Raw genomic sequence first — 18,302 nt, 5'->3', positions numbered from 1 at the left:
CTGCTCCCCGCGCCTGGTGCTGCTGGGGTGCGGGCACGGAGCGCTGCTCCCCGCGCCTGCTGCTGCTGGGGTGCGGGCACGGAGCGCTGCTCCCCGCGCCCAGGGGAGCTGGCCCCATGAAAGGCTGTGGGGTCCCATGGGTGACTCTGGAGCCCGTCTCTCCGAGAAGCTCCGGGTGCCAGAGAGCCACGCTACTCCCGGGGGGATGCGGGGCGCATGGGAAGCCGTGGCGGGAGCGGGGCTCGCTCTGTGAGCACAGCGGGGTGGCAGGAGCAGGGATTGTCCCCACGTCGAGGCCAGGCCGCCGCAGGGGAGGGTGGCTGGGCAGCRTGTCCGGGGGCCAGGCTCACCCAGGGTATTCTTAGTCGCATTTTTTCCGGATGGGATAACTGAGAAGCCCAGGTTGGGCAGYGGGGCCGGCAGGCGGGATAGGGGAGAGCCGGGTGCGAGGTGGAGGCGGCGCGGCCATTCCGGGCCATGGACAGCGCTGCGGGCGAGCAGCCCGCGCACGGCCCTTCCCGCCGCGCCGCCTCGCCGCCTTCCGCGCTCCATTTCGCCCGGTTGCCATGGAAACGTCCATGTCACTGATTCCTCCGGCTGTTGCCAGGGATGCGCGGGGAGCCCTGGGAGGCTCCGGCGGCCCCGGGGTGCCGCGACAGCCGGGCAGGCCGAACGCAGCACGTGTGCCGAGCGGCGGGGCCGGCCACGCGGCGCCTTCCCGCGGCCCCGGTGCCGGCGCTTCCCGGGTAAACAGGAAATCTGCCGGCGGAGCCGCTGCATTATTCATCGGCGCCTCTGTTCCGCGATTCCTGCCTCGCGCTCCCGCGGGGGAGCCGCGCGGCGGGAGCGGGACACGGGGGCTCCCGCGGGCCAGGCGCCCCCGTCACTCGCCCGCGCAGCTGCCGCTGTGACAAAGCCTGGCTTTGTGGCCCCGGGGGCAGGTGGCCGCCGGCGCCGCGCGGCCGGGCGCGGGGCAGCGCCCGGGAGGGGGGAAGCGGCCGCGGGGATTAGGGCAAATCCGCGGCGAGGTGTGAATCCGGGCCCGCAGCAGGCTAAGCCCCGCGCGGATCTGCTGCCTCGGGAGCAAAGTGGCTTTAGCTCCTGGCGCCTTAATCCGCCCGGCTTAGGCGCTGCCCTGTGCAGCGGCCCCGGCACGGGCACCCGCGGCCCTTCCCGCGCCGGTTTCCCTGGCAACGGTGGCGGATGCTGCTGCTCCGCACGGCGCCGAGCGATGCCCGCGGGCCCCGAGCCGCCCGCCCGTCTCCCTGTGCTCCCGCTGGCCGCCCAGCACCAGCGCGCGGGCCTGGCGCGCGCCCCTGTCTTGGCATCGGGGCCCGTTGGGCCTCGTTGCACGGCCAGACGGGGGGAGAACAGCCGGTAATGATGAAGGGGAAGGGGAGGCAGGGCAGCGCAGCGGTCGCTGCTCGCCGGGGTCACCGCGGCCGGGCGCAGGGCAGGCGCGCGGGGCCGCGGGCGCTGCGTCTCGTCAGGCGGCACATGCCGCCGTCAGGGCTATCTGCGCCTCCCCACAGCCCCGCGCCGCTCCTGCCCTTTAAAGGCAGCGTCGCGGCCGCCCTTATCAGGGTGGCAGATAGCGCCCGCGGCGCCCCCGGCCCGGCACCCCCGCCACAGCGCTGCCAAGGGCACGGAGCGGCCGCTCCAATCGTGTCCCGGGGGAATAAAACATGAACCCCYCCAAATAACAAAGTCCCCCGAGGGGTGGCAAAGGAGGTGGGAAGTGCCTGGCACCTGAGCCTGCTCCAGCATGTGTGACAGGCACCTCCCCGGATGGTGGGAAGGTGCAGACAGTGCCACGAGGAGCTGGGCATCCGTGTGCCACCGCGATGCGGGTGGAGAGCCTGGCCGCAGAGATGCTGCATTTATGGTCCTGCTCGCGCCAGGAATGCAGAAAATTGCAAAGCCCGGGGCAGGAATCCGCTGCGCTTCGTCCTGTCCTCACTTGACTTTTTTCCAGCGGAGGAGGAGGAGGAGGAGGAGGAGGGGGAGAGCAGAGGGGCTTCCTCCCCGCGCTGCAGCCCGACCACAGCGCCCACCTCGCTGCACGACGCGGCCACCAGCGGCACGTGGCACCCAGGGACACACGTAGAGGGACCTGCGTGGGCCAAGGCCCCAACCCAGCAGCGAGCCCGGCCGCAGGCTGCAGCTTTCCTGGGCAGTGGGAAGCGCAAACCCCTGGTGTTTTACAGCTGGCAGCACCGCCCCAGTGACATCCACCTGCCAGAAGGGGCATCTGAAGGGGCAGAGCTGCTGCTCTGGGCTGTACGTGCCCATGCAGGCTGCTGCACAGCGCGCAGGGCGGCCGTGTGCCTGGGTCACACAGTAGCACAGCTCGCACAACGCTGTTAAGGAGAAGCTGATGCAAAAATGCACTTAAAATGCAAGGTGGAAGAGGAGGGAATGAAACCTTGCTAGGATACACCCTGGGAAGGGCATCCTTATGGCCAAACGTGTAAGGGATCCTCCAGGGCCAGGGCAGGGCACTCGGGTGGCTGGAAGCCGCAGGGCTGGCACCCCCAGGCGGCCGCCGAGCGGCTCCGAGCGGCGATTCCAGCAGGTCCGGCCCCCTCCTGCAGCCGGCAGCGCGCGGGGCCGAGGGGCAGCTCCGCCGGGAGCGCAGCGGATCCGCCGGGCGCCGCTGCCCCGCCTRCTTTTCAATTATGGATAGGGAAACAGGAGAAGCGATGCGGGCCGAACCTGTCATTATCTGCCGGGTTGCGCAGGCAGCGGCAGCCGCCGCCAAGCAGCAGGCGCCGAGAGGGAGGCGGCGGGGAAGGGACGCGCTCAGACCCAGCGTGTGCCGCGCGTCGCCCCGGGGCTTCACCCCGCCGCCCTCCAGATCCCCATCGGTGTGTCCTGCACGTAGCCCCAGGCTTCACCCAGGTCCCCGTGAGCAGGAGGCCGGCGGCTCATTCCGGGTTTCAGCCTGGGCGCCGCGCGCGCGCTCAGAACACACAAAAAGCAGCCGGTTTCACAAAAGCTCACTTTCCAGGTTTATTAAGTAAAGTTAACTGAATTGATCTCGTTTTGTGGGGATTCCTTCCTGCGCAGCGCAGCGGCGGGGCAGAGCCGCACGGAATCACGGTTGGACTTGTGATAACCCAAATACAACTTTGGCTCATCTCACTGCTGACACATATGGAATGACTTGGGGGTTATTACATGCTGTGTCTGCTGGAGGCAGGTACAGGTACAGATCAGCACAAGTTGCAAATGATAGTTTACATCCTTTCAGAACAGAGCAGGGCATTGAGCAAATGCACTGCAATGAGAAGACATATGAAAAAGAAATTATACAGACTTGCAAATACATAGTAAGTTCAAGAGATGCAAAAAACCTCAAACAAGAAATGGCAAGGGAGGAAAAAAACCACTTAATTCCAGACACAACGTGTTCAAATTAAAACCCAGGTGTAATTTAAATTCCCTTCAAAATGGGAAACGTACAAGAACGCAATTGAAGAGAACCCAGGCTGCGCCCYGGCCGCGACGTGTCCCGAACCCCGTCGCACCAAGAGGTTCAGCACTGCAGGCAAAAACGTGCCGGGAGCWCCGGGAATGCTGCTCCCGAGGGAATTGCAGGGTGGGCTCGGGAAGGGAGCCACACGGGGCAGCGCGTTGGGCGCTGCTCTGCCCTCCCTGCCTCGCTCCTTCCTCGGCCCCGGCGGCTCCCGCCTCACGCGAAACAATCCATTAAAATCAACGGCCAAAGGGAACCGGCTGGACCTGGCGCGGACCGTCAGCTCGAACAGCGGTGAGAGGGGGGGAATTTATCTACAAAAGAAACCATATAAATGAAATAAAAAATGGCACCGTCCACAAAATTAAAAAAAAAAAAAAAAAGAAAGAAAAAAGGTACAACGCAGCCTTGTAAAATTGGCTTTGCAATGAGAGCTCGGTCACAAAATGAAGGGTTCTAGCTCTTCGTACATCAGAAGAGGAAACAAAGCTAAAAAGTACTAGTCCACATTCTCTTAATAAGTTAAACTTACTTTCCCTCCCCTGTCTACAAAAGGGGTAGAAGCAAAGGGGAAAATAGGCTACCAAAAATCAAAAAAAAGAAAAAAAAAGGGAAAAAAAAGGAAGAAAAAAGGAAGAAAGAAGGAAAGAAAGAAAGAGGAGGAGGAGAGAGCGCGCGCAAGAGAGAGCAGTCTGTGGTCAGAGGCTCAGAGCGGGGCCGAGTTCCTTTCAAGGGTTCYGAAGATGCCGAGCAGTCCCTCGGAAGCGGCCCCTCCGGCCGAGCCCTGGCTCCGCGGGCGCCGCGGCCGCGCCACGGGAGGCTCCGTCAGTCCTCGATGACGATGGGCTCGTCGTTGACGGGCTGCCGCAGCGGCACGGCCGGCGCGGGCCGCAGCACGATGGGCTTGTAGGGGCGGCGGGCGGCGCGCTTGGCTTCGCAGGAGGAAAGCAGCTTGCGGATTTTCCTGCGGACACAGGGGAGAGGAGAGCAGCCCGTGAGCGAGGGCGGGCGCCGGCACTTGGTCCCCGCGCAGCTCCGAGCCCCGGCACTGATGCCAYGGGGAGAGCCTCGACTGCACCCACRCTCTGCACCTCCTCCCGTGCTGCCTGGCCCGACCTGGAAACCTGAGCGGTTCCTGTCTCGTGCTCGCTAGGAATTCCCGATGCCAGAGGAAGGAAAACCAGTCTTACTGGAGGCAGGAACAGGCTGCCAGGAGAGGAGAAAGCAAACAGTCTCCTCAGCTTGAATGAAGGGGGGAGACACACTCGAGGTTTCAATTTTTAGCAAAATAAAGCAGAAAGGGTCAAGARAGGATGATTACTTGCTGCTTTCCATCAATAAATATCAGGTTCAGAGCTAAAACCTTTAACTCCCTAGGTTTTTCATTAAAATTTGGGAGGTCTGCAGGGTGGTGTGGGGGTCAAAACAGGCAGAAGTGAGAAAGGAAAGTTAAGATACAGGKTCTCACTTAAGCTGCTCTGGTCACCCAGCACTGCTGGGGCAACTCTTCTCAAAAGACAGCGCCTTGGATGGAATTCTTCCCTTTCCCCTAAAATTTACCCTGCTCACTGGGAGCAGTGAGAAATTAACACTGATCTCAGCTGCAGACTTGGTGTTTTCTTCACCTGCACTCCCCTCCATAAAACAGCACTGGAGGAGGAGACACGGGGCCTGCCGCGGGAGCGGACACAAAGCCGGGATTGTGTCCGGGCTCCCAAACAAGGCACGCGTTCCCGGCGCTGGAACGCAGCAGATGGGCCGGGGAAGGGCTGGAGGTGGCGCGCGCGGTGCCGATGCCGCCGAGCATGTCGGGCCTGGCTGCTCCTCAGCGCGCTGCCGAGCTGCTCCTTGCGGCGCGCGCCGGGCCGGGCCGCTCCGGGACAAAGGAGCCCCGTCCTCTCCGCCAGCGCAGCACATGAGGCCCCGTGGAGCTGATGTCCATCGCTGCGCTGCAACCTCTGCCCGTGGGCTGCAGGAGCGGACGCTTCCCATGGGCAGGGTCATCCTCGAGGAGAATCCGCACCACTCTTCCTCGAGGAGAATCCGCACGACTCTGTGTACATCCAAGAGCTGGAGCCTGCAGACGTTTCTACCGGGACCCTGCAGCGCGTCTCGAGGGCTGGATGATAAAGGTGTCAACAAGCATCTTGCAGACTCGGCTGCTACGAAACGGGCTTTGAGCTTCTAAGGAGTGAGCTGAGAGACCGACGAGCCCGTGTTTGAAACGGCAGGTGAATGTGCCAGAGCTCGAAGTTGGTAACAGGATCCYGCTATCTCTCTCTGGCACAGGAGAGCAACAGGGACAAAAGAAATGGTTTCCCTTGAAAATGATTCCTCTCATCACTTCTCTTCCAGGTACAGAAGAATTCCACTCCTTGCTTTCTCACGGAAAGAAGGGCAGAAAGGGAGAAAGTGAGGAGACTTGGAGAAGATGAGGAGCAGAGGGAAASAGCACAGCACACATCACCTGGGCGCCCAGCGAAGGAGGTTACACTGCTAAGGGGCTTAAGAGATCACATTAGTGACCTTAAATCTGACAATCTTCTTATCCATCCGAGTTACACGTCCAGGCCTTGTGCTAAGAGATTTCTTCAGCTCTCCTTTCTGAGCACGGATTTGGAAGGCCCTGCGTGTCGCCTTTCCTGAAGAACATTTCATCAAGGCAAACCAGTGCTACAGCCCAACAGGAGCCCAGTCTCAGAGAGGTCACCTACGCTTTCCATCAGCTTCTTTGGGCCTCGCTGGAATTCAGCTGGGCACTTCCAGCAGCTCCCTGAAGGTCCCGGCGGCTCCTTGCAGCAACCTCACAGAGATGGAAGGTGCAGGATGACCAGGGCTTAGGAGCTCGCGGGGACACGGCCTCCAGCGCCGCTCCTCACTGCTGAGACCGCAGCGTCCTTTAAGACTAGGAAAGAGGTGCCAGGCAGCTGTAACTGCACATGGCCACGCTGAGGACCACTTCTCCCATTTGAACTAAATGCTTTTCCTTTTCCCTTCCCTACAGCCTTCCAGGATCCCAAGCTGTCCCAGCTGACTTGGCTAGAAGTCATTATGTTGCTTCTTTAAGAGAGGCAGACACGAAACACAGCAGCATTAGGGGATCCCCAGGAACGGGCTGACAGGGAAGTGAACTGCACATTTCGTCCCAGTTCTAACCAGGGGGTTTCCTGCAGAGCCCCCTCTTATCAGCGATGCTGTTTATCTGATAGCCCCAGGGATGAGCTGTAGTAACCTGACCACCACCACTCTCAGCCGAGCCACAGAGCAGCCCTTTGGCACCGGGCCTGCAGAAYAGCCAGCCGACACTTGAGACGCTCCGGACACCAAAAAGGAGGCTGAGGATGCCGGGACTGGCACTCGGGCCCCGGAGCAGCCTCTGGCTCAAGGCCCATCAGGGCACCGAGTGCAGCTGACACTCCAGCCTTTGGATGCAGAGAAGGAAGCGAGAAGGCTCCTCTGCTTGCAGGGATGGATGCAAAGAGGCAGCCCAGGACTTGCTTGGAGCCTCCTCAAGGTGACCMATGAGAGAGGCTTCAAGTCCTTGGGAGGAGAGAGCACAGGGAAAGGTCTCTACCTTTCCCACTGTACCCAATATTGATACTCTCACTGTATCAGTAACACAGCACTAGGAACACGGCCACAAAAGCTTTGCTTTAGGAATCGGGCCACGTAGCTTCTACTGCGTCATCCACGGCCTCTATATGGAATTTGGGTGTTTTCCTCATGCATGGAAAGCTTCTTCCCTTATTATTTTTATTCTGTGGGCAAAGTAACAAGGCAGACCGGTGTAAGCAGCAATGCAGAAGCAGGAATACTGACACTTCAGGGCTTCATGTGGCCACTTCTGGCGAGGAGGAAACACCAAATAAATGAAGTAACTCCACACCTTCTGTGTCACTTACCGTATTTCATTGCTCAGCTCGGTTCAGGGAGAGACAGTCTGAGAAGTAATGCACAGATTCAGCACAGAACAGGGCACGGAGGGAGCACACAGCCCCCAAACCTTCTTCTGGCCTAAAGAACCTGATCTCCTTTGCACAACGCAGGAGCACCACAAGGTTGGAGTGTGCACGGCTGTCTGCAGGTGTAAGGCAGCAGCTTCCAATACTGCATTTTAACACAGTTTTGGATACAAATGAAGCCAGGCTTTAATAGTAAGCAGAACCCCATGCAGAGGAAGCTCTGCACCTTGGCAGTATTCCCAAGCCTGGCAGCCTCTATTCTGTGACTCAGATAGGGCCTCTCCAAAGGCATCTGTGGGTCTGAAGAAAGGTGAAGTCCCCTTTTGAGCCTTCCTCCCCTCACTGCCCATCTCCCACAGGAGCGGTTCCAGAAGGAAAGGCATCTGCTTGCTCTGGAATGCAGGTGCATGAGGAGGCACACCAGGCAGAATTAGCTCTGTCTTGGTCTGACTGAATGCCTGATGTTGGTTCTGCATTCAAGTTGTAGCAACAGGTCTGCTAAGGAGATCCCCAGCTAACCACGAGACCAGCTGCAGTGCCCTGGAGAAACAGCAAGCAGAACATCTCCCCTCATCCCCCTGCAAAGATCCAGTCTCCTACCTGGTTTCTTCAGTGGCCATGTAAAAAACATCGTCTGGTGCATCAATCCAGTTCATCCTCCTCCTTTTCACCGGAGGCATGGATCCACCACGAATTAATCGGACTTTTGTTGGGTATGATTTCCCATTGAGCAGCAAGTTTCGGCTTGGTCCCTGACGCGACACACAAAACAGGACAATTATGGACTGCGACCAGCCCGTGACAAGCACTCAAACAACGGAGAGGAGGAGTCAGGTTTGCGTATCAGATGCTGAGAGTTTCTGCTCAACACATCCCCCCTGGCAGTGTTCACAAAAAAGTGCAGAATTCACAAAAAAAGCAGCGGGCCACAAGCACTAGAAGTGAGGCACCTCTGATATAGGACTGCAATGCTCCAACAGCAGGATGGACAGTAAATGGAAGGTAGCACCAATGATCTGTGGCTTGTGCCTAAAAGATGACACCAGGCTTGAAAGGTTGAGTGTAAGACTTTCGTTTCAGCTACTACCATAAACCTAGAGCAATTCCACTGATTTYAGGGAAAGAAACCTAGTTGTGCAGCAAATGAGTTACAAAACTCAGAGGCTAAAATTGCCCTGGGATGCCAAACTTACCTACATCATTTTTGTTCTAGGGGGGTTAATATTTCATGACAGGATATAATTAAATGCTTTTGAAAAAATACCCTAGAACTACAAGCTCAACAGCTTGTATCATAGAGCCCTTGTGGCMTTTAACAACAGAGATCTCCCCTACGTAATACCCTTGCTTTGCAAATCCACATGGCTACGGTTCTCCAGCCCCACAACAGCTCCTTCCACTCAACTGGAGAAGTACAGGTTGGTACTGAGAGAGGTGCAGATGCAAAGGAGCAACGGGAGCGAAGCTGCTCAAATACAGCTGCCCTTGATCATCTGGAGGSCAGGTCTGCTGCCGCTCTTCCTGCTGATCAACACATTGAGAAATCCCACGGAAATCAGAAAATTTGTGTGCACAAATTAAAGCTGGTGGGAAAAACGCCCTGCTAGGGTATGTCAGCAATCCTCGGAGATCAGACCGTGTTCCCGGATGCACCAAGGCTTCCTGTTCTGCTGCCGGAGAGGGAACAGAGCGCCAGGTAAGAGGGTGTCCGGCCTGGCACAACCACCTCCAAAGGAAGACAGGGCATGAGGAACTCGGCACTTGAAAGCCCGAGTGCAGCAGAACTACAGATCACTTGCTTCCGACCAGCCTTAATCACCTGTGCTGGACTCACCTGCTTCTTGCAGGAAAATAACGGGTTTTAGAGCCAAGCAAACAAAAGCCCACCTTCGAGAATCCTAAGCTCTTTMAAGCAGTGCCATAGACATTTTAATTTTAGTTGTCCAACTCCGTGCTATACAAGACAATTTCAGCACCATGGCAGAACACTGAAATACTTCAAGAATAGCTTTCACGTTTGAGATTTATCAGGAACAAGGCTTAGAATAAAAGGTTTGGCTTTTTTTCTCCTCTTCCAGTTGTATTCAGGAAAATCCTTCTCTTTAGCCTTGAGAAGGGTATTTTCTTCCCTTTCTGCATATAGAGAACAGCTCCAAAGGAAGCTTTTGGAAATATATAAAGGTACCCCACGTGCTTTGGAGCTTGCCTGTTCTCTACCTGCACAGAGCCACGTGTTGCCAGTGGCACAGCCTGAAACGTGGACCTTTAATTCTCAGCTCAGTGCAACACCCCACCACGCCACCAGAATCCAAGCGAGGTGTGTGCCCTGAGTCATTTATACAGAGACACAAACAAGTAGCCAGTCTCAGGGGCTGAAGGAAACCGAATTCCAGGAGAAAAAGGGCTTGCAGCTTCCCACCTGCTGCTCCATGAAGAGCAGAGGAGGGTTTCGTTATCACAGGCAGACTAACCAGCTCCAGCTCTACCCTACGCCCGGGATTTACGCACTGCCCCAGAGCACTTATAGATTTAAGGGCACTTGGGCTCATCGCTCGGGAGCCACCACTCGGACCTGCTGCGGATTTACCCGTGTCAGAGCGACCCCAAGGCCCCCGGAGCAGGGTGACAGGGCGCCCTGGAGGCAAACCCCACTACCAACACCAAGAGGAGATGCTCCGGGGCAAACAGTGAAGCTTGAAGCTCTCTCCCATGCGCGAGGAGACGTCATGTGAGGGCACCACGGAGGCATCGGCGAGGGGAGGCACAGCTGCAGAGGTGCTGCTCTGGCCCCTGCGCGCGCACGGGGGCTTCCCGAGGAAGCCTTTTGCCAGAGAAGCATCCGTCAGACTGGCTATTTGCTTCTGTCCTTTGGTAAAACTCTCAGCATACTGGATGAAAGGCCAGGGATCATTTTTTTTCACTCGGAAAACAGAAACAAAACAGGCATTCTCAGACAACTTGCACACCGGCTTCCTCCGTAACAAACAAACAGAAAATAAAGGAACCGTTTGCCAAACAAACCCTTCCATGAGTCCAGCCTTCCTCCCTCGGCAAAACACATTCCACCTACAAACACATCCCAGGCCTTTGCTACAAACAGCCGCTCACTTTCTGTATGAGCGGGAGCAACGTGTTCCATTCACAACAGAATTGCAATCGCTTATCGATTCAAAGGCCAAAACTTGTTTGCACTGCTGGACTTTCCACCGGTATTCCAAGGATTTCAAATGTTTTCCCAATGAGAATCTGGAAATATGAGCGGCTGTAAACAGCAAAGACAGAGGTGAAATACTGGGGTTTAAAGGGGGTTTCTATCTAGAGAGGGTTAATAACGCTGCTTTCGTTTCTCCTCGTTTTGGTTAAACAAACATTCTCTTACCATTTGTCTGGTTTGTCCGTGGTTAGGCAGACCTAACAAACAGGAAAGAGAATAGAGCTGGTAAGACCATTGCTTTGCCAAGACAGAAAAAAAAAAGTACAAAAATCAGAACACACGCAGCTACGTTTGCAACTGGGTTGCTTTGCTGAGACAGAAGTTTTCTACAAAGCTAAGTTCTTCCCTCCTCGAAGAGTAACTACGAAAATAGCTTCTGTGACAACATATTTTGAAGAGGAGGGCCTGCAAATTGAAAAAAAAAACTCCATTCGCTCATTCTTTGCTCCATTCATTCATATATTCCTTCAAAGTATAAACTTGAAAAATACACTTCCCTCTGTATCTAAGATTTTCCTCAATTGCTTGAAAAAAATGGKTTTTTTAGAAGTTTGTTTTGAAGAACTTACTGAAATCAAGAAGAGGAGGAAAGCAGAATCACGCTGTGAACACAGAAGACGCACCCCCGTTTCCCCTCACCCCTGCTGATGCTGCTGCCCACGAGGAGGCAGCGGCGATGCCAGGGCCAGGCCTGGCACGAGGCTCTCGTCCGCCCGCGCCAGCGCCTGCTGCTGCTCCCCGCGGCCAGAACCCCCGTTCCAGGCGCCCACGCAGTGCCCACCAGAGCAGCAGCAAGTGCACTGGGGCATCTTATACACACGAGACTTCAGAGGACACACACACGTCTTGGTTTTCCAGGATATAAGCTCCTAGAAATATCTCTCCTCCAAACCCAGGTGCCGAACCACCTTTCGGCCCTTTCTGGCCCAGGCTGAGTTCAGCACAGCCGAGCAAACAGGTCGCCGGGCGCCAGGAATCGCTGTCCCTGCCTGCAGAAGTGGCTGCCGCTCTTCATCCCGCTTCCACATTCCCAAACTCCATCTCTCAGCATCTGCACGGGCAGATTCCCACCGTGCGGCCAGCTGGGCTGCGCCGAGAGGGCAAAGCTCTCCACGAGCCCGGCCCAAAGTGACTTTCACCCTCGTGGCCGCGCTCCAGCACGTCCCGTGCAACCCTCCTCGGCAGGAAGGGACAATGGGCGACGACCTGTGAGCACCCAGCAGCACGATGCCACATGAAAACCACCGGTATAAACCTTATTTTCCATTTTGGGAGGGAGATGGTTGTTAGCTACTTCAAATAGACACAATTTCACTCTTTTTTTTTTTTTTTTTTTTTTTTTTTTTCAGTGTTTTGGTGCCTAGGCATCCACTCAGACGAAGGAAGAGCTGCCAAAAGCTTTGCCTCAAATCTGCAGAACGGAACAGATGCACAAGGCAGGGCAACCACCCCGGGCGCTGACGAAGGCAGTGGAAGCTCCGCGTAATTCTTCCTTTCTCCATAGGAGCAGCAGTGACATTCCCAGGCCAGCTGCAAACAGCCGTTCGGGAGGGATGGCCAGAGAGCTCMGCAGCGCTCGGAGCAGCCCAGGCAGCAGGGCGCAACCTCAGCCTGCGGGCTCCAAGGGCCGAGCYCCAGCACTTTTCTTCCCCCTTCCAGACCAGGGCCATAACATTTTCCTCATTCACAGGAGCTCTCGGAAACGTAAATCAAGTGGTGCTGGTTCCTGGGGAGAARCCAGCTGTTTTATTTTAATCACACTCAGGATTAGCTCTTTTCTTACACTAAGAGCGCGCCTGATGCCAGGCAAGCCAAGCCTAGGGGAGCAGCTGATATGTGGCTGCTGCTGCACCAGATTATTGCTGCGCCGGAGCAGGCAGCCCTGGTCCTGTGTGCCAGGATTAATCCCAGATCTTCCATGCTGAGAAGGCTTGTTGGGCACATTGCACCAAAAACCTGTTATTTCTAGGATAAAGCCACCCAGGTCAGTTTTAGCTGCAATAAAATAGGGCACAAAAAGTCAGCGTTTTCMACACAGTTCTTATCCTTGCCAATAAGGTATTGATTAGCAAATTAATCCTTAAATGCCTGAGAGTTTTCCYTTAGTCACGCTTTGATAACTGGAGTATCAGAGTAAATACAGAAAAGGACACTTGAAAGATACATCYACTTTGCAGCAAGAATCATGGCACCGAATTACAACTGAAGCAGTGTTATTAAATGGACACTTTTTCACCAGCAGGAGCTACCTAGGAGAAGCAGAGGGGCAGCATGACCATCCATAACCCATTCCAGACTCGCTGCCAAGCCCTTGGGATGCATCCATTCTGCAAGCGAGGGACTGGGCCCGAAAGTGCAGATATTCTTTCCAATGATGTCCCAGGTCCAACTGTTTGAAAAGGGCTGTGTTTCCATGCCTGAGCAAACCCTTAAAACCACAAGGAGGAACAGTCTCCACTGACTCCAACCAGATTTTCCTCATCTTTTGCAGCCAAGAAATTGAAATATTTTCTGCAAATTGAGGATTAGAGTCAGGATAGAAAAAAAACAAGGTCCTAGAACATCTGCTACCTTTCAGTCCCTCCTGCCAAAATTTCCCCTACACATTTAAATAAAGAGGACGTTCCAGATGATAAAAGGAAGACAAGGCAAATCAAATGTACATGTGACGATAAGTTTGGATCTCCTTCCCCACAGAGGATTCTCCCTTCTCACTGAAACAGCAATAAAACAACTCATCACATCAGAGATGCTATGTGAGACCCTCCCAACTTGCCTTGACTTGACCAAGACCCCAGGACTTGCTCAAGCCTAAGCACAACCAYGCATGAGATCTTAGCTCATGGGAGGTCACTGGGGCTTAATGGCCCTCAGGAATATCCTTTCACCTGAAGAAACCTGTCGTGGGAGCCCATCACTAACACCAAGTGCCAGGCTGTTGCTGCAGTTATTTTGCAGGGGTGTTTAGTATTCTTAGGACGGGGCAGGGGGAGAACTGGGCAGCTTCCCCACTAACCAGCCTGTTTCGTTGCAGGTAACGGTGTCCTGCCACCTGGACGCAGCCCTCTCAGATGTATCTGAAAAGCGAGGGCCAGCTCCCAGGTACCACCCAACACTCCCACGGCGCGAGAGCAGCCTCCCTCGTCCACACGCAGCCGCCACGGCCAGGGCAGGAGAGCCCAAGCGGGCAGCCCCATCCCAGCCAAGGAGCCCGGAGCGCGGGCAGGGCTGCGGAGGCGACTCCAGCGCGCAGCCAGAGGCTGCACAGGCAGCACCAGGCACTGCCACTGCCCTCCCTGGGCACCGAGCACACCGACGGCCTCGYGAGCCTCGGCACCCACAGCACGGGTCGCAGTTTGGCACGAGAAGGCCGGCCAGAGCTGGCCCCAGCACCAAGGAGGAGCAGCCGCTCAGCCCCCAGCCTCCGAGCGTATCCTGGAGCTGTCTGATTTAGCCCAACCGCTGACATATCCCCTGTGCACAAAAACACAGCTCCTTCATCTCATATGAATGTAATTCATCTTATTTATCAGTCAGGACAACAAGCAGTTAGCCACAAAGGCTGTTTTGCTTTTACTTCTCTTTGCCAAAGAGAAGTACATTGCAGAACACGCAGTACTCAGCAACATTCATGAGCACATCTTCAATCGTGACAAGCAAAATCCAGCAAATACTCTCACAAGCAGGTTTTTTATATTAGCAGCCCTAAACCACATGGCTATGATTTCAAAAGCCACACACTCCTTATCTACATTTCCCCTTTCCAAAAGAAATCCTCCTTGTGGGAGTCCACCTTTCCCAGCCCTAACAACAGYATCAACAGCACCGCATTCTGAGCCAGCTCGAGAAAAACCAACACATGCACGGACAAGCCCTGATGAACCAGGATTTCATCTCCAACTACTGGATCACTTCAAGTCAGCGGTGGGTGTTGACAGATACACACACACATAGACACTTTGTGCAAGCTTGYAGGAAGCCTTTAGTACCTCTCTCCTCCTTAAGACTGCCAGAGGGTGTTAGAGCTGCAAGCAGGCTGAGCATCCACCTTCTGGCAGCCACGGAGCAGAGCACAAACTGTCACGAATGCAAGGGCAATGGGCAGAGCAGAGCACCAACTGCGCCAAACCCCACCCAGCAGGTTCTTAAATGGTGTTGCACGTAAAGACAATGTTAAAATTGCAATTTACTTACCTAAGTAAGTTCCTACCAAGATTGGCAAAGGAAAAGGAAAAAATAATAAGTTTTTTTTTTTTTAAGAAAAAGAAAAAAAGAAAACAGGAAAGGTTAACATAGTTCAGAATACAGTAGCCCGGCCTCATGCAACATACACAGAAACACAGACTGTTTTGGTTGCAATGAAACACAGGGTGATTACATTTCTGTTGGATGAAGAAACAACATTAAACAAACAGTAACTCTCCAAATATGAGATTCCACTGAGAAGAGTTTGCAATCTGTACGAGCAAGCAGTGGTTCTTTACCACCTCCTTCCAATAACTCTCCCACATTCGCTTTGTTGGATCTGGACAGCAGCCCCTGAACTGCTCAGTCTACCCGATAACATCCCTTGGCTTTGCAAGGCCTCCCAGATGAGGGGAGCAAAGCAGGGCCGTGTGCCCAGAGAGCTTCAATTCAATTCAATTCAATCAACCCATGCTCATGCTTGAAACACCCAACTGCAACGAGTCAAGAAYGCAGTGGCTGCCCTAGGTCTACATGTCCAGCCTGAAGAATTACCATCCACCTCAGGGTACAGTCCATCACCTCTGCTCACCTTCATCCACAGACCCCATACCTCAACTCCCTGGTTAATCTGTTGCTCTGAACTACAGGAGCAGGACATGAGCAGATCACGTGCAGGGCTTGGCCCTGGGCACGTCCCACCTACCTATGTGCATCATGTGTCAAGGCCATTTATGCTCCAGAATTTGGGATGTGCATTTTCAAGAAACGATCTCCCCTTCGGCATGTAATCCCGCACAAGGAAGCTGTGGGACTGCAGTACTCGTGTTAAGAGCACAYCTAGGAATGAGTGTGGGCATGTGCACAGGCTGCCACCGAGGCTTTCTCCCTCSTTATGTCACCACACAGCCCTGGTGGAGACCAATCCTCAGAGCAACTTTGCTTTGGGCACAGCAGCCTTTCAAAAATCTGGTCTATGAAAATCTGCCRTTGCTGTGGAGTCGTCTTCTACACAAACCCAATAATTAAACACTTTTAAAGAAATAGAATAGCAAATGAAGCTTGGTGGGAAAACCTAAATGTACAGATTTAAACTAAGAAGAGTTTCGGAGGGAAAAAGCTTTCAAGAGAGGTGTGCAATACTTCAAATCTAACAAAAACATTTTGCATAGCTGATTTCTAAGTGACATTGATCATCTGCAGCAGCAATAAAGCTATTTTTTCTCTATTTTTAAAGAGAGTTTAAGCAGCACAGGGAATCCACACACTTCTTTCCCTCCCTGCTCCTCTCTTTTTGTCACAAAACCAGGAGTTCCCCCCCTGCTCAGCTGCCCCAGCCAGCCAGGCACTCCCTGCAGCAGCTCTCAGCTCTTCCACGCACACAGGGCTGCATCTGCCTGCCCACTCTGCRCTGGATATTTCACTTCATCCCATGCCAGTAAAATCGAACAGAGGCTCTTTTCTTCCAGTACCTAAGGGACGAGAACTGATAAGCAATCATGCTGCTTGAGAAGCTTGCCCTAAAACAGGATGACGCRATGTTCTACGCGGTGTTGGCTTTATTTCTCACCAAAGGGAACCCGAGTTCCTCTGGGCTTCACAGCACTGCTTTGCTGTGCCTTGACCTGGGCCTGAAAGCAGATGGAGCACACGCCGATCTTCCCATCTGGGGTCAGCTCGTRAGCATGGGAAAGGCAGTGCTGCAGGCTGCCTTTGCTGGATTGTTTTTAAAGGAAAGAAAACACTAACAAAGTAAAAAAACACACCACTAAAAACCTGTCTCCCCATTTCAAGCACTCCTCTGTATGGCTTTTTTATAGACTTGGATAAATAATACTTTTTTATCCATTTACTTTTATCCAATAAGCTTCCCAATGCTCTGCCACCTGCCCGACGCACATGGAGCTCTCCCACCTTGCAGGCTCCTTCCCAAGGCCCTGTCTCCCTTCACAGCCTGTGCAACACGGCTGCACGGGGGGCTCTGCACAGCAGCAGGCTGCACGAGGCTGGCACCTCTGGCCACGTGCAGCCTGCTGCCACTGCATGGGCACAGGGCCCCTCCAAAGAGCAAGGGGAAGGTGCTGGAGGACCACTGTCCACTAACTGAGCTCACTGGCTTGCTCAGTATATGCTCACCTTGTTGTTGCACGTCTCTCCTCAGGTTTTGTAGGCTTTTTGGGTGAAAGGATGTCCCTGCTGGTCACCCTTGCAGCTTTTATGCCCTCCTGAGCTGCCAGCTGTTCTCATTACCTCTAAAAAGACTGGAAAATCTCAGGCTCACTGGCCACTGCCTCCTACAGCAGCCCATTCAGGGATCTCTTTTGATTAGTTGTTCTCAATTTTATGTTTTGCCATTGCTTCAGAATCAGATGTGCTCCTGCTCTTCCAKATCACTTGATCCTGCCCAGACACCCTTTTACAAGTTCCTCTCACACACAGGAATCCCAGGCCTGATACAAACACAGAGAAGSTATCAACCACCTGATCCATCACCCTGCATCTACTGATGTTGCTGATCCAACCAGATACAACCAGTTCTAGAGAAAACAGGTCCAAATCATGTCCTAAAAGCATCCCCTTTTGGTTTAACTCATTCCCAGATGGACAAACTTCCACTGGATGGTTATCCTTGACCCTAGGAAAGCAGCCAGTGCTACTGCTGATAAAGGAAGAATCAAAATCAGTTAATGCAACCGAGAATCAAAATCAATTAATGTAATAGGTCTAGGAAATCAGGAGAGAGCTTGGAATGAAGTCTGGCTTCTTATGTAGCCAATGCTGAAGGGTTTCCCTGTAGTCCCACCTCAACAGCTGTCTTGATCAAGAGTTTCCACTTTCCCACTGATCTCCTGATAATTCAATTTAATGCCACGCCAGGCTGATGTAGCTTTAATGCCTCCAGGTCCAGGAGCTCATTCATATTTCCTCAGGAGGAGGTGAGGAACACTGACCCAGCACACATTACATGAGATCATCATTCCATTTTGCTTCACAAATTCCCCGCAGTGGCTGCAAGGTATTTCAACAGTTAATTAACCTCATTCAAAAATGTGCAGCTTTTTTCTAGTCTAAGTTTTTCTCCTGCACCTTCTGGCCACGACTGCTTATTATTCCACTCCTGGCTGGGCTAAAAAGCCCTTTATTATCACACTGCTGCTGCTCCTGTCAGTAGTGACAAACATCTCCAATTTCCTCTTTGATATAAACCATTTTCCATTATAAGGTGTGCTTTCCAGTCCCTTCCCCATTTTCATAGCTCTTCTGTGAAACCTCCCTAATTTTCCAACATATTACTTGGAGCATGTTCCAGCACCGCTTTATTTTAGCCTTAAGTCTGCTGCTGGGAAAAGCCTTCCTTTTATTCCAGCTACTCATTCACGCTCTCTTTCTTTCCGCCAATTTTTATAGTGCATCTGATGACCCTGAAAAACAAATTCAATCAGATGAAAGCTAACGTGGTGCA

At 53.8% G+C, this 18,302-nt stretch overlaps 1 protein-coding gene across 1 annotated transcript in view; it reads right to left on the bottom strand.

Annotated features, from left to right (window-relative positions):
- Window positions 1-4,120: 4,120 nt before the first annotated feature.
- The window catches only part of MTA1 (metastasis associated 1), a 55,324-nt gene continuing 41,142 nt past the window's right edge, over window positions 4,121-18,302 (bottom strand). The window contains exons 18-21 of the mRNA XM_026043763.1: window positions 14,849-14,860; window positions 10,820-10,851; window positions 8,041-8,192; window positions 4,121-4,442 (exon numbers count right to left, since the gene is read on the bottom strand). Of these exons, the coding sequence (XP_025899548.1) occupies window positions 4,304-4,442; window positions 8,041-8,192; window positions 10,820-10,851; window positions 14,849-14,860 (335 nt within the window). The 3' untranslated portion in view covers window positions 4,121-4,303. The remainder of the gene's footprint in view (window positions 4,443-8,040; window positions 8,193-10,819; window positions 10,852-14,848; window positions 14,861-18,302) is intronic.

This window comes from Nothoprocta perdicaria, unplaced genomic scaffold, assembly GCF_003342845.1.
Source record: "Nothoprocta perdicaria isolate Ctin4 unplaced genomic scaffold, notPer1 scaffold_34, whole genome shotgun sequence".
NCBI classification, from domain to species: Eukaryota; Metazoa; Chordata; class Aves; order Tinamiformes; family Tinamidae; genus Nothoprocta; species Nothoprocta perdicaria.
This window is presented reverse-complemented; position numbering and strand designations above follow the sequence as displayed.